The sequence below is a fragment of the Melitaea cinxia genome, chromosome 7 (genome assembly GCF_905220565.1).
Source record: "Melitaea cinxia chromosome 7, ilMelCinx1.1, whole genome shotgun sequence".
In the NCBI taxonomy this organism is placed as follows: Eukaryota; Metazoa; Arthropoda; class Insecta; order Lepidoptera; family Nymphalidae; genus Melitaea; species Melitaea cinxia.
In genome coordinates, this window is record NC_059400.1 from 4,789,838 (window position 1) to 4,802,912 (window position 13,075).

At 31.8% G+C, this 13,075-nt stretch overlaps 1 protein-coding gene across 1 annotated transcript in view; it reads right to left on the reverse strand.

Moving 5' to 3' along the window:
* Positions 1–12,218, reverse strand: part of LOC123655116 — a 36,242-nt gene extending 24,024 nt beyond the window's left edge. The window contains exons 1-2 of the mRNA XM_045590952.1: positions 12,215–12,218; positions 10,707–10,836 (exon numbers count right to left, since the gene is read on the reverse strand). Coding sequence (XP_045446908.1) covers positions 10,707–10,836; positions 12,215–12,218 — 134 coding nt within the window. The remainder of the gene's footprint in view (positions 1–10,706; positions 10,837–12,214) is intronic.
* Positions 12,219–13,075: the final 857 nt, after the last annotated feature.

Genomic DNA, 13,075 nt, shown 5'->3' on the forward strand with positions numbered 1-13,075 from the left:
TTACAATTTTTGGAATAATCTTTGATAATGCGTATTTACTTGACTATTTTTTCGTGTACGTTGTATTACTTGTCGAATTGATTGAAATCGGTTTTTCTTCGTTTGCTTGCAAACACAATTATTTTAAATCGTATATCCACACGTTTATATACTTTCTTCTCTATATAATATATTATTATTGTTATTTATATAGATATTTGAATATATATATTTATTATTCTAATATATATTTTTTATTCTCATAATATACGCATATTACCCTAACCTTTAGCTCCTTAATTTGTCCATCACTGACGACATTTTCAAGCTTTCTCCGATGGACCCATTTCCTTTATCGCCCATTTTGTCCCTCAATGTCAACATTTACATCTCAACACACTTATGACACATATAGTAATACTTACTATGTAAAACCTCGGTATTTGGGAATAATTAAATTATAGAAACCGGGATTATAAGGTTAATCTAAAATTCTGATGACTAGTAATAGTTTTCATAATTCATGAATATTAACCAATAATCTTCTAAACAAGACAATAGTTTACTTTGTGAGCAAATCGCCTACATTTGTCTTACACAACAGTAATAAAACATTGTTCGTTAACATTATACATTGTTCGTTCAATTCTACTGCCTTTGAATTAGTAATATGAAGATTATGGGTCCATAAAGGCAAAGCTGGGGCGCTCAATTCATAAATGAGCTGCTCCATCTAAACATTACGTTCTGTCATCCGTGACAATGATTAATTCTTGTGTCAGAGTGTCTTTAAATCAAAACAAAGTGACAGAATAAATTACCAACTTTTATTAGGAAGTCGGCCAACATTCGCCCGTCTGTCCTTATTTGGGTGGCTCAACACTGAAAAGTCGGAAAAGAAGTTATTAGGGAACGCAATTTCCCGAAGCCATTACTCATTTCTGGTAACAAGCAGAGCTTTCAGCTCGTCCCTGACTCGCTGTCCTGACTTTTTAAAGGCAATATTGAGGCCATTTCATAAGATACCTGGCACATGGCTGTGAAAGCCGTCGGCATAATTTTTAAATTTAAATTTTCTGACTTAATTTTTAGTTAATGTTCGTTTAGGTTAAAATATTTCCGGTTAGTTGTTAAAATATTGTTATTTATTAAAAATATATATATATATTACCTAAGTTTTAATTAAAGAATAGAAGTAGTGAAAAGGAGTAAGGAGGAGCAAGCTTAGAGAAATAAAAACTATTTTTTTTTTTTATTTTATTTATGAAGAAAACATACAGCTTGTAATTACACATATGATTCTTACAAACTAGAAAATTCATAAGCCAATTAAGTTTTCACTTATTACTTCTGACAAATATTAATTGGGCAAACTTTAAAATTATACAAACAATACAAACTTAGTTTTTTTTTTAACACAACATTATATACGATTCAGAATTACAGTAACAGTATTTTGTGACAATCACAGTTCATTTAATTAATTTAATTGCTTGATGACAGTTTTAAATATATTAGGTTTTAAATGAAAAATGTCTAGCATATTATAATTACTATCTAACTATATGAATTTTATTTTGAACAACCGCTTTAATGTAGTGGTTCGAGTAGTCGCCTAAAGCACCGACGGATTGCGGGTTCGATTTCCGCTCGGAATGGATATTAGTATTTGTACAAATATTTATTTCTGGTTTGGATGTCTGCCCTTGTGGATATCCCCACCGTGCCTCGGAGAGCACGTGAACCCATCGCTCCCAGTTGTTATCATAAATACCTATGTCATAGAAGGGAATATATCCGCCAACCCGCATTGGAGCAGCGTGGTGGATTAAGCTCTGATCCTTCTCCTACATGGGGAAAGAGGCCTATGCCCAGTAGTGGGATATTACAGGCTGAAGCGAAAGGGAAAACGACGTTTGCTGGGTTAGCTATAGTAACGTATAATAATGTTGGTTGTAGCGACATCTATCTCGCGACATACAAAAACTAGAAAAAAATGACGTATCCTACATCGTGCTATCAAAGTGATTGAGTATTAGTATATATGTATAAGAACCCAACAAACAACCGTTGGGCCAGTAGCCCACCAGACACAATACCCGTCTGGTCGGAGGATCCTCCCTTTGCGATGGCGGACGAGGAACTCAACATCTTGTTCCTCCGCATCCCTAAATTGGTTTTAAAAAAAAAGCTTGTAAAAGTCACGCAACAAAGAAGCAAATAACATGTGCCACAGTATATTAAATATTTTTTTACTACTCCAAATTTAGCAAAATATATCTTTCATTATTTTAATTCATGCAGTTTTTTTACGATGATTCTTTCATAGCCGATCATGAATCGAATATTAAATACAAAATTTGTCATTTAAGAACTTCTTATAACAGCCGAGATTTAAATATAGACTTTATTGGATAGAATATTAAAAAAATAATAATCGCAATTTCATTTAAATTATAGTTAAATAGATATATTTCTGCTATATATTTAAGCTGATAGTTTTTCTGTAGATCTTTATAACTAGAATTTCAAAATTATATACGAGATAGATGTAGATAATAAATTGATCAAGACAAACATAAAGATCGTTGAGCTTGTGTACGACAAATGAAATATACTACAAAACTATAAAACGATGTCGTCAAACGGATTCGGATAATTGTTTCTTTCAGAGCACAACGGTCTACGGCGTATGACAAGGGTACATTCATTATGAAACCGACACAAAATTCAACAAAACTTTCTACCAAAACGCTGGGAAGTTTTATACGTTTTCCGTAAACTCCGTTATCCCTGCGAAATATTTTTACAATTTGTCACAAAAACTTCGCACGTAGATCTCCGGGATTAACCTCCGGTGAAGCGAAATTCCGACGCTGATATTGTTAAGAGTTTCGGTGAGGTCCAACGCTTCGGTCGCAGACGAGAACACAATTAAACTTGGCTTACGTTTACACTAATACGATGCGACCAGAACTAGAAGTGGGACAATGTTCGGGAACAATCAATTACCTTACCACATTCTATGTCCTTTTAGTTTTGTTTTATTAGATGTCATGTTGACGATTGTCATGGTTAATTACTGTCAGTTTGTATTAATACCGAACTATTAAGAAGGTACCCACAGTATTTTTTTAAATAATTTTCCTTAAATGAAAATGTTTTATGCATTACTGTTAATAACTGGGTACTATACGTTTGCTAATTGCTGCAATTATAGTGCATAAAATATTTCAATTTTCAAAAGTTATTAGACATTCGAATTTATACATATGGTATACTTATTTAATCTATTATTATACCTATTTAATATATTATCATCATGAATATCATCATAAATTTAAAATATTAAGTAATTAAAATTAGCCTGTTTAAAATATCGATACTTTATTTATTTGGTTTAACCTGACTGTAAACGACTCTAAGATAAGATCAAATACTGTAGCTGACACCTACAAACCCGTATAACAACTTCAACCATCCTCAATCATTTTTATACGTCGATTAACAACATAATGCCGCTAATAATCGATTATTAATATTAATTGTCTAAATTACATAACTTTAAACGTTAAAATTAAAAAGCTACTCGTACAACAAACATTTCAAAAATAAAACCTCAAAATTGAAGCCCACAATGTTAAGTACCAACTTATACCTAATACTCGTTGAACCCGAGCCAATTCACCGTTTACGCAAATTACAGACATAAAATTCTGTCGGTAAACATCTATTTACCTAATAATAATCGTTACACTGTAATCTGTTGTGGAAACAATGCAAACAGAAAGCTTTAAAACGTTGCACTCAGCCAAATTGTTCGGAAGAATGGCTAATCCATGATCATCGATGTACCTCCGCTAATGCAACAGAGTTGTTGCGCTTAATGGCTTTTGTGCTATTAAATGGGTTCAATATTTTAACACAGTCGCGTGGTTACTTCAATTTTTTAACGCTGAGAAATGTTAAGCATTGTTGCAAGAATGTTATTAGGACCGGTCAAGTAAGTAAGTGGGAGTCCGTCGAAAAGAGTTCGGTGACATTGTACAAAATTATACTTCATATTTTTTTAATGATGACGCCGAAAGTACATGTTACTTCTATGAGAAATTTACTATTATTTGACGTTTAAATTTACTGACAAATCAACGCAGTTTGGATTCGATTTCCAATTCGAGTTTGGTTGTTTTTTGTGTGTATGTAAGTCTGGTGTAATTGTTTGTGTATACATATATTTCTATAAATTGTAATATATTAATAGAAATAGTAATACATATTTTTTAAAATTCAAGCATGTTTTTTTACTATTCCAATGATGCAGTTGTGGAAATGATATATAGCCTAGTTTTAAAAAGAAACAAAAAAAAAGGGAACCATTACAGGTTACGGAACCCAGAATCGTTTTTAAACATATTACATTCCAGTGTAAATTTCTTGGCAATAATTTCGTTACTTACATTTTTAAGATTTCCAAGAATTTAGCGATACGGTTAATTTCCTTATTAAATTACTTAAGGTGGGTTTTAACAAAAAAGCCACAGGCTAAATCCGGTTCGCTGTATTTTTAAATAAAGTTAAAAAAATATCTTTAGGTAAACGTTGTAAATGTTGTTGTGCTGTGTGGCTACGGCACTAAAGAATTTAGCCACCCCCTCTCTTCCCGTGGGTGTCGTAAGAGGCGACTAAGGGATAACAAGGTTCCACAACCACCTTGGAACTTAAGAAGCCGACCGATGGCGGGATAACCATCCAACTGCTGGCTTTGAAATACACAGGCCAAAGACGGGCAGCAGCGTCTTCGGTGCGACAAGGCCAGTACTGCGTTCACCAACCCGCCTGCCCAGCGTGGTGACTATGGGCAAAACACATGAGTTCACGTTATTTGTGGCGTAAACTTGTGGAGGCCTATGTCCAGCAGTGGACTGTATAGGCTGTAATGATGAAACGTTGTAAATATCTGAGTTCCTCGGTATTGAAATGCCGTAAAAAAATGATACTCGTACGAAGGTACTGTCGTATAAAAATCTGATTGTGTGTTGTCATTGTCTTGTGGAATTATTTAATACGGGTGCAATGCTGATAATAAATATACTACAGAATGTCATTATTTATAGTATGAAGCTAGCTTATAGCATGGTTATTAATATAATAACAACATTCAAATATGCGTCGTTAGATTACACGTTGTTACAGAATGCGTTGAAGAAATAAAGGTTCACTGCTCGTTCCCCGTAGGTGATAGCGTGATAATTTGTAGCCTATATCTTGACCCAACTTCTTAATAATATTCGTGCCAAATTTGAAGTAAATCCATGCAGTACTTTTTGAGTTTATCCCGGACATACCTACAGACAAACAGACAAACATACAGACAGACAAACAGACAAAAATTCTAAAAACTATATTTTTGGCTTCGGTATCGATTGTAGATCACACCCCGAGTATTCTCTTTAAAAAATATTCAATGTACAGTTTTGACTTTCTACCATTTTATTATATGTATAGATAGATATTGGCTGATCTGTATTTAGTTTAAATTCTTCGTTTTTTAATTAAAAAAAACACGTACTTGCCTGGAATGGCGTAACCATAGACTAGATTACACATTAGAAAAGAAAGAAGAAAGAAAGAAACTTTATTTAAATTTTTACATTTCAACACAGTAAAACATTAAGTTTAATTTTCTATTATTTATTTTGCGAATTTTATTTATGACATAATAAGTCTCAGGTATTATGTAGCTTATCTTCTTCTAAACAAAATGTTACTGATATTTAAACAGACATATTTGAAATTTTTAAAAGTCTACCAATAAAATTTATCATTTATTTATCACAATTAGCATAAAATTACTTTATTTTGAGGGAAAGAACGTGAAACTTTACCTCGTGTCCTGTCAATTATTTACTTTAGGCGTGTTGAAATAGTATTATAAGCACCTTCACTTTTTCATACTAAAAAAGTGACAAGCGTACTATTCGATGAAGGTAAGCGGTTATAGTAGATTCGTAGCTTATGGACGCTTGTAACTCCAGGAGCATTACAAGCGTGTTGCCTATCCTAAAACCTTTCTGGCTGAAGATTTTGACGTACTTTTTATTTAAACAAATTGTTTTCTAAATAATATTATGAACAAAGGTAGTAAGCACACCTTTATATCAGACGGATAGTAAAGAACAATTATTTGACTTTATTGACTGATGTATGTCACGATAACTGCCTTGTTTATGAACCAATTCCTGACTGCCTTAGTTATTGTTTCTTACAATTTTCTATTTTAGTAGTTTTGTGATCAGTTACACTGTTACGTTAAGTTTTTCATGCTTATATTTATCTCAATCTGCCATAGAAACCTTATTTCAACTCTATAGATATTAAATTTTAAACAGAAAATGGTTCAATAGTTACAATGACAAAGAATAACAAAATGAAATCCATCAAACCATCCATCTTTATAAATTTCATTTTTGTAATATTTACCGTAACTTAATTAATGGCATTTTTTTTAATCAATCTATGTGTTTTTTTCTTCAATAAGAGTCTTTTCTCTTTAAAAAATGAAAGACATCACTTGAGATAAAAAAATATGGGTTGTGAAATATTGTGAAACGAATGACGCTGACGTTCAGTGACGCTGACGCTTAGTGACGCAGACGTTGACGTTTTAAAGCACTTTTAGCTTTTTATGTGAGCTATAGGTATAATAGTATAATTTTTTATAGAAATTGATATAAATATATTTTGACACAACTAGTCGACGCTCGGCGATACGGCGAGCGATGAAAGACATAAAATTAAATGATCCATCGATCCCTAAAAGCGACGAGTAGATAGCTCCGGTAAAAAAGATAAAACGATTCTTTTAAGCGATCTATTTTCAATGTACGTTATAAAGGGCATAAAACATCGACGTTCGATTCGGAACGTTTTAATTAAGGGAATGGAGGGTCGCCGCAGCTACTTCTGCAAATGGATTAGTCTGGATGGGTATCTTCGATTTGTTAGACACGGCGCGGTTCGCTCGACGAAGAGTAAAAACAATCGTTGCTTTCCTACTTTTTTTTTCCTTTTACTAGAAGTTCGTGCAAGAACTTTTATTTTATCCGAGCATTAATTTAAAAACAACATCGCTGTGATGTTAATACATTTCACGTTCGTATTTGAAGAGTAAGTCTTTATTTATTTTGATGTGTGTCTTTAGAAGTTTTGAAAATATTGAGTTTAATTGAATAATAAATAGTAAAAAGTAAAATCAGCCGTCTATAATAGTAAATTACAACGATATAACAAATAAATATTACGATTGTTATCGGTTGCCGCAGTAGTCACAACAGTTGACTGTTATACTAATGGTCGCACGATCGATCTCCACTCATGATAAATGTATAGATAATAAGCAATTTGTGGTAGTCTGAACATTCGTGTTTGTTTAGTTTGTGTTTCCCGACAGACAATAATATTAATAGACGCGCTAAATTTTTAATTGTTTTCTCCTCAGCCAAGTCTAAACTAAAGTTTCGATAAAGCAAGTACTTATTTTAAATTAATGGAAATGTAACTTATTAATATCTTAACTATGTTACATCGGAAAATGTTTCAATGTAATACAATAAAAATTAAGGGAAATCTGCGCAAAAGCTCGTTGGACATAAATTAAGCAACATGTAAGGTGGTTTTACGCAGATATTATGCAAACTTATGGTAACTAGAGGTAAACAGGTGCGGGAGTCATTATGTATATAGGATGAAGAAAGGTAGTTAACGTTCATATAATTGAATCGGATCCCTCATTACTCAAGCGTATACAATAATCACCATGCTTTATTATATAACCGACATTCGGTAACATGTTATTAATGTTACTGCGAGCTACGTTCGTGTCAATGCCGATATCAGTATTAATTAGAAATAGAGCAACTGATTATTATATATCAACTAGCTACCCTTAGAGGATTATTATCTATACTAATAAATAAAATTGGAGTGACTGTTTTCAATATTAAAAATAACCGCTTTTTACTAAATGCATATATATATATATACATATTAATATACCAAAATAACATGTTTTACGATTTTTGTCTGTCTGTCTATCTGTCTGTCTATTATATTTTACAATTTTTGTCTGTCTGTCTATCTGTCTGTCTGTTTGTTCCGGCTAATCTCTGAAACGGCTGGACCGATTTTGACGGAACTTTTACTGGCAGATAGCTGATATAATAAGGAGTAACTTAGGCTACTTTTATTATGAAAATTTATTTATTTTATAACTCTGCGAACTGAACAATAATTTTTTTTAAGTTCCACGCGGACATGATTGCGGTCACAGCTAGTACTATATAATATCAATTCTATAACTAACTAGCTTTCCGCTTGTCTTTACTCGCGTGAACTACAAGATTTTGACTGTTCCGTTTACACCTATTAAAATATAGTCTGTACTTTTCAATGATAACAAAGATTTCTATAGGTAAGAGATAGGTCTTATAGTTTTTGAGTTACCCATTACGAATTAATACCTAATATATGAACTCTAAACATCTACCTACTACTATGGGCTTACGCCATTTTTGGCGCGAACTTGTGGAGGCCTATGACTAGCAGTGGACTGCAATAGGCTGAAATGATGCTGATGATGATGATATGAAATCTTATAAATAGGATAATAGGAACTTTAAAATACTAACATAGTAGGTGTACTTATTATATTTATTGGTCGATAATACAAATTAATCTTATCGATATTACAATTTATTTTACGTACGTCTGTGACATTAAAATCAAAATGAGTTTAATGATAAATTGAATACAAAGGATAAAGAAGCGTACGTAAATCATTCGTAAAGGTTTTTATAAGTAACATTTCCGACAGGTTTTTACGATAGCAAACGGGGTTTAAATTATTGATGAATATTTTAATGTTTTATAATTAAAATACTTCACGTTTCATTATGATAACCTTCTCACAATTGGACAAAAGCATTTTATTCAAAACGCAATCAATCCATTATGGATACAATACATTTCACTCATTCATAGAAAAAAAAGGATTGATTGAATGAAATCTATCCTAGCGATATATTACAAAGTAAATGTTATGTTACACCAAAATGAAATTTGAATATTTCATATATTACTATGTACTCTCTTCGCTTCTAACAACATTGTGTAAATATTGAAAGGAAAATAGGCAAGCTTATAGTTCGTGTTTAATATTAATTCAACGGAGCTATAAAAGTAGCCCGATACAGATAGTCCGATACATTGTATATCGACGGGACACGCAACGTGTCTAGTCAATAATTATCGGTCTCAGCGGTAATGGAATTGATGTGCGGACATCAGTAAGAAGGGTGATCTTTATCAGGTACTTTATGACTTGTGGATATGTGCTGTCAGCTTAGTGTACACGAGGGTCGTTGTAATGCTTGGGATTTTAAATCTTGATGTCCTTTTAATTCCGCTTATTGTGAGGCGTGTGTTTTACAAGCAGTGAAAGTTAGTATTTATATCGTAGCTAGTCGACTAGTGTGGTTTTACCCGCGTTTGTATTTAATGGTCACTGTTTTGCTTGCATGTATTACTTATAAATGATGTTTAAATAGATATCGTATTATTTTCTTTGCTTGTGGGTAAAATAATTTTACAGTTTTTTGCAGGGTAATGACTTCACTTCCAGACCGCGAATCAAGATGAAACTTACAACATATTTTAAGATAGATCTCCAGGACCTAACTGTGAAAATCGCACTCTATTGCATGCAGACAGACAGATTGACAGACGGAAGAAAAATTCTACAAGTTATTGTTTTGGTTCCTTTTGCTCATCGTTAAAATCTCTCGAGTACATGTGTTGGTCGGTTATATTTGTATAAACATATTATATAGTTCATCAAATGTATAAATAGTTAAAACAAATATAAAGTAAAAATCTACGATACTTTTATCGTAGTTTCTGTGCTATTTGCATAAAATAAATATTTATAAAAAGATTGTTTATTAAATTTTGCGTCGCTGGAAGTAATATTATTAACGTATTTTTACTGAAAAAGGTACGTACATTTAAATTTATTGATAGTGATCCGATTGATCTGGTAGTTTCAGATATATTTACATTTCATATAAATTAAATTGAAACGGTTTTTTTTATATAAAAATATAAATTGGTTTTAAATTAATCTCATTGACGCACGTTTCAGACATTTTATATGCTTTCAAATAAATAAAAAATATTTTTTATGTTTATGAGTCAACAATTTTATCATTTAGCTATACTAATGTAGACGATAATTTTAATAATTAATTAATTTTAATTATTAATAATTTAATTGTTAGAGATTTCCACAATATATTTACATCAATGCTTTTTATGCCTAATTGAAGACATTTTTAATTTTCATTTTAATAAGAAAATAAGCAAGACGTTAGAAATAGTAAAACTATGGACAATAGCCACGTATTCTGTCTTCTGTACTAATATTCTAAATTCTAAGGATTTGTTTGCTATCGGTAAAATCTAATAATGTTGATACGATATTTACAATTCTTTTATCATTAATACGTTGTAAAATGTATTTAAAAATAACATAAATAATAGATTTTTGAAGATCGATAGTACGGAAATATTTTCTTTTCATCTTATTTGTGAGTTTTAGGTTAACGATTAAAAAAAAAACCTGAATGTGCTTCTACGACCCAAAACGAAACAATGTATATATGTTTGTTTACCTATTGTGAGCTGTGAAGAAGAGTCGCAGCGTGGTGGCAGGCGGGGTGAGGGGCGCAGCCCTACGCCACCGCTGCCTCGCCACAGGCTCGTAGCTCGCCGGTTGCCAGTGCCGCACAAATGGCGACAACTCTATAAATAAAAATAAAAAAATAATTATTTATACATATATGGATCATCATTATGTTATACTATTTTCTAATTGTACACCTTCGTTTCGTTTCAGTCTTTTCGTGTTTTTTGCCCAAAAACTATCTGCAAGATATCACTCGTCAAGTCTTCAGCGAAAGACCAACTTCAGCGATATGACACATAAACTTTATTGTCCTTGTTTTATACTTTTCTCTTCTATTTATTGGTATACAATAAATAATAATTGTAAGATTATAGATTATCTCTCATCTATCTTAAAAATAAAAATAATAAATATTATGTTTGACTGATACATGTTGACGTTGATCCTATCGTCGAAGAGAAATCCCCGCATGGATTATGATATAAATAACATTTTAGACGAGAATCTACCGAATAACGAACTAACCGTGATTTACGCAAAACTAAGGCTTACTCAACTGACATGAATGGTTGTTTCACATTTATTCGTGTTATTAAGCCTAACTACGCAAAGCAGCTTAATTCGTATTCTATCATAAAAGACCCGGAAACATCAATATGTTAGAAGATTAGTCGATTTCAAGTTGAAACGCAATTTAGAATAAGACGTGAGACGCGTGAGGCTCGCAAGCTCCCTTCGTGAATTGGTAATAGAATTGGGAGGCTTTTGACATATCGATCTGCTGAGTATGATACCAACATACCATATACAATAAAATGATGTTTAATATAACTGACAGTTTGTAGTTCCAACGCTTATATTACAGCAACTGTATGCTAAGAGTATGAATTATATAGATCAAATATTTTGTAACATTGTTTGCGAGTTTAAGGACAAAAATCTATGTCATTTATATCACATGTGAATTGAAAAAAAAACCGTTAATGCTCCGACCTTAGCATGCGGAAAAACAGCCACTAATTTGTATTTAGAACAAATAATGACAATAAATTTCATTTTACAATAATTGCGGTACATTTATTGCAAAATGAAATTGAATATTTAAATTTTATAATAGAGGATTTAACCGCTACGTCCCATAGGTTTATGTGATTTAAATACTTAATTACGCACATTCAATGGAACAGATTCCTTTTGATAAATTATAACATTCTATACTATAACTGTAAAATGAAAAGGGTTCCTTTGCTGAGTTGAGTTAAATGTGCTAAACTCAAAAGTCGTTGCTTCAGTACAAAAATGTTTTACTTATACAAAATTGATTGGTTAATAATATATAATACACTAGCTGACCTGGCGAAATTCGTATCGCCTATTTTTTTTCTTAAATATAATAATTACAAATATCAAAATAAATATAGCCTAACTTTCAAGTTGGATAAAACTACTCACAGTGATCAAATTTGATTAAAATCGGTTAAGTAGGTTAGGAACCCATTGCTGACAAAAAACGTGACGCGTAATTTATATATATTACAAGATAGTAAACAAGTACTTATTTGGAAACGATGATTTTGCGCGTTCTCTTTGCCTGGACGATTGTCAAAGTAAGACAGATAAAGGTAAGAGAAACAATAATATTTGCTGCAAGAAAAACAGATACGAACTAAACTAAAATGTATCAAAATTTAATCGAAGTGAAAATGCGAGTCCGGTTAGCGTATACACATTTCGTTATACAAATCGTAAGCGTAATTATTATTAATGTTGCTAGTACTGCGTGTGTAATTAATTAAAGGATTAGCCTACTTTAATCCTCCGTAATGGGATTATCGTATAGTTTTAATATAGATCGGTTGATTGCGTATCGAGAGGAAATCTCATATTACGTAATTAAACTGACGTTGTATGTATTTCGTCCTTTTAGTCGTTTTCGCAGCTGAGTGATGAGTGAACTGGTTATATGTTTACTATAGTAATATATAATAATAATTGAAAGACAAACCAGATAAAATAAAAAACCTTTTTATTTTTCCAAAAAAAAAAAATGAAATCTAGAATTGGAGAACTTTCGAACTTTGTCAGGAGTCTTGGAGTTCGTCAAGGAGTTGGAAACATAGGAACTTCACATACATACATAGGCCTTTAGATAAAGAAGCGGTGAAGAGAATATTAAGACGCGTATCTAAAAGGCTATGTTTGTGTAACGAAATTTACAAAAATTCGGCAAAATACAAAAGAACTAACAATATTTATTTAGCTTGTTATAATACACGAATTGTCTAATTTGTTTGCGTTTATTTCAGTTAGTAAATAATTTGAAGGTAGTCATCGTAATGTAATATAATTGTTTTT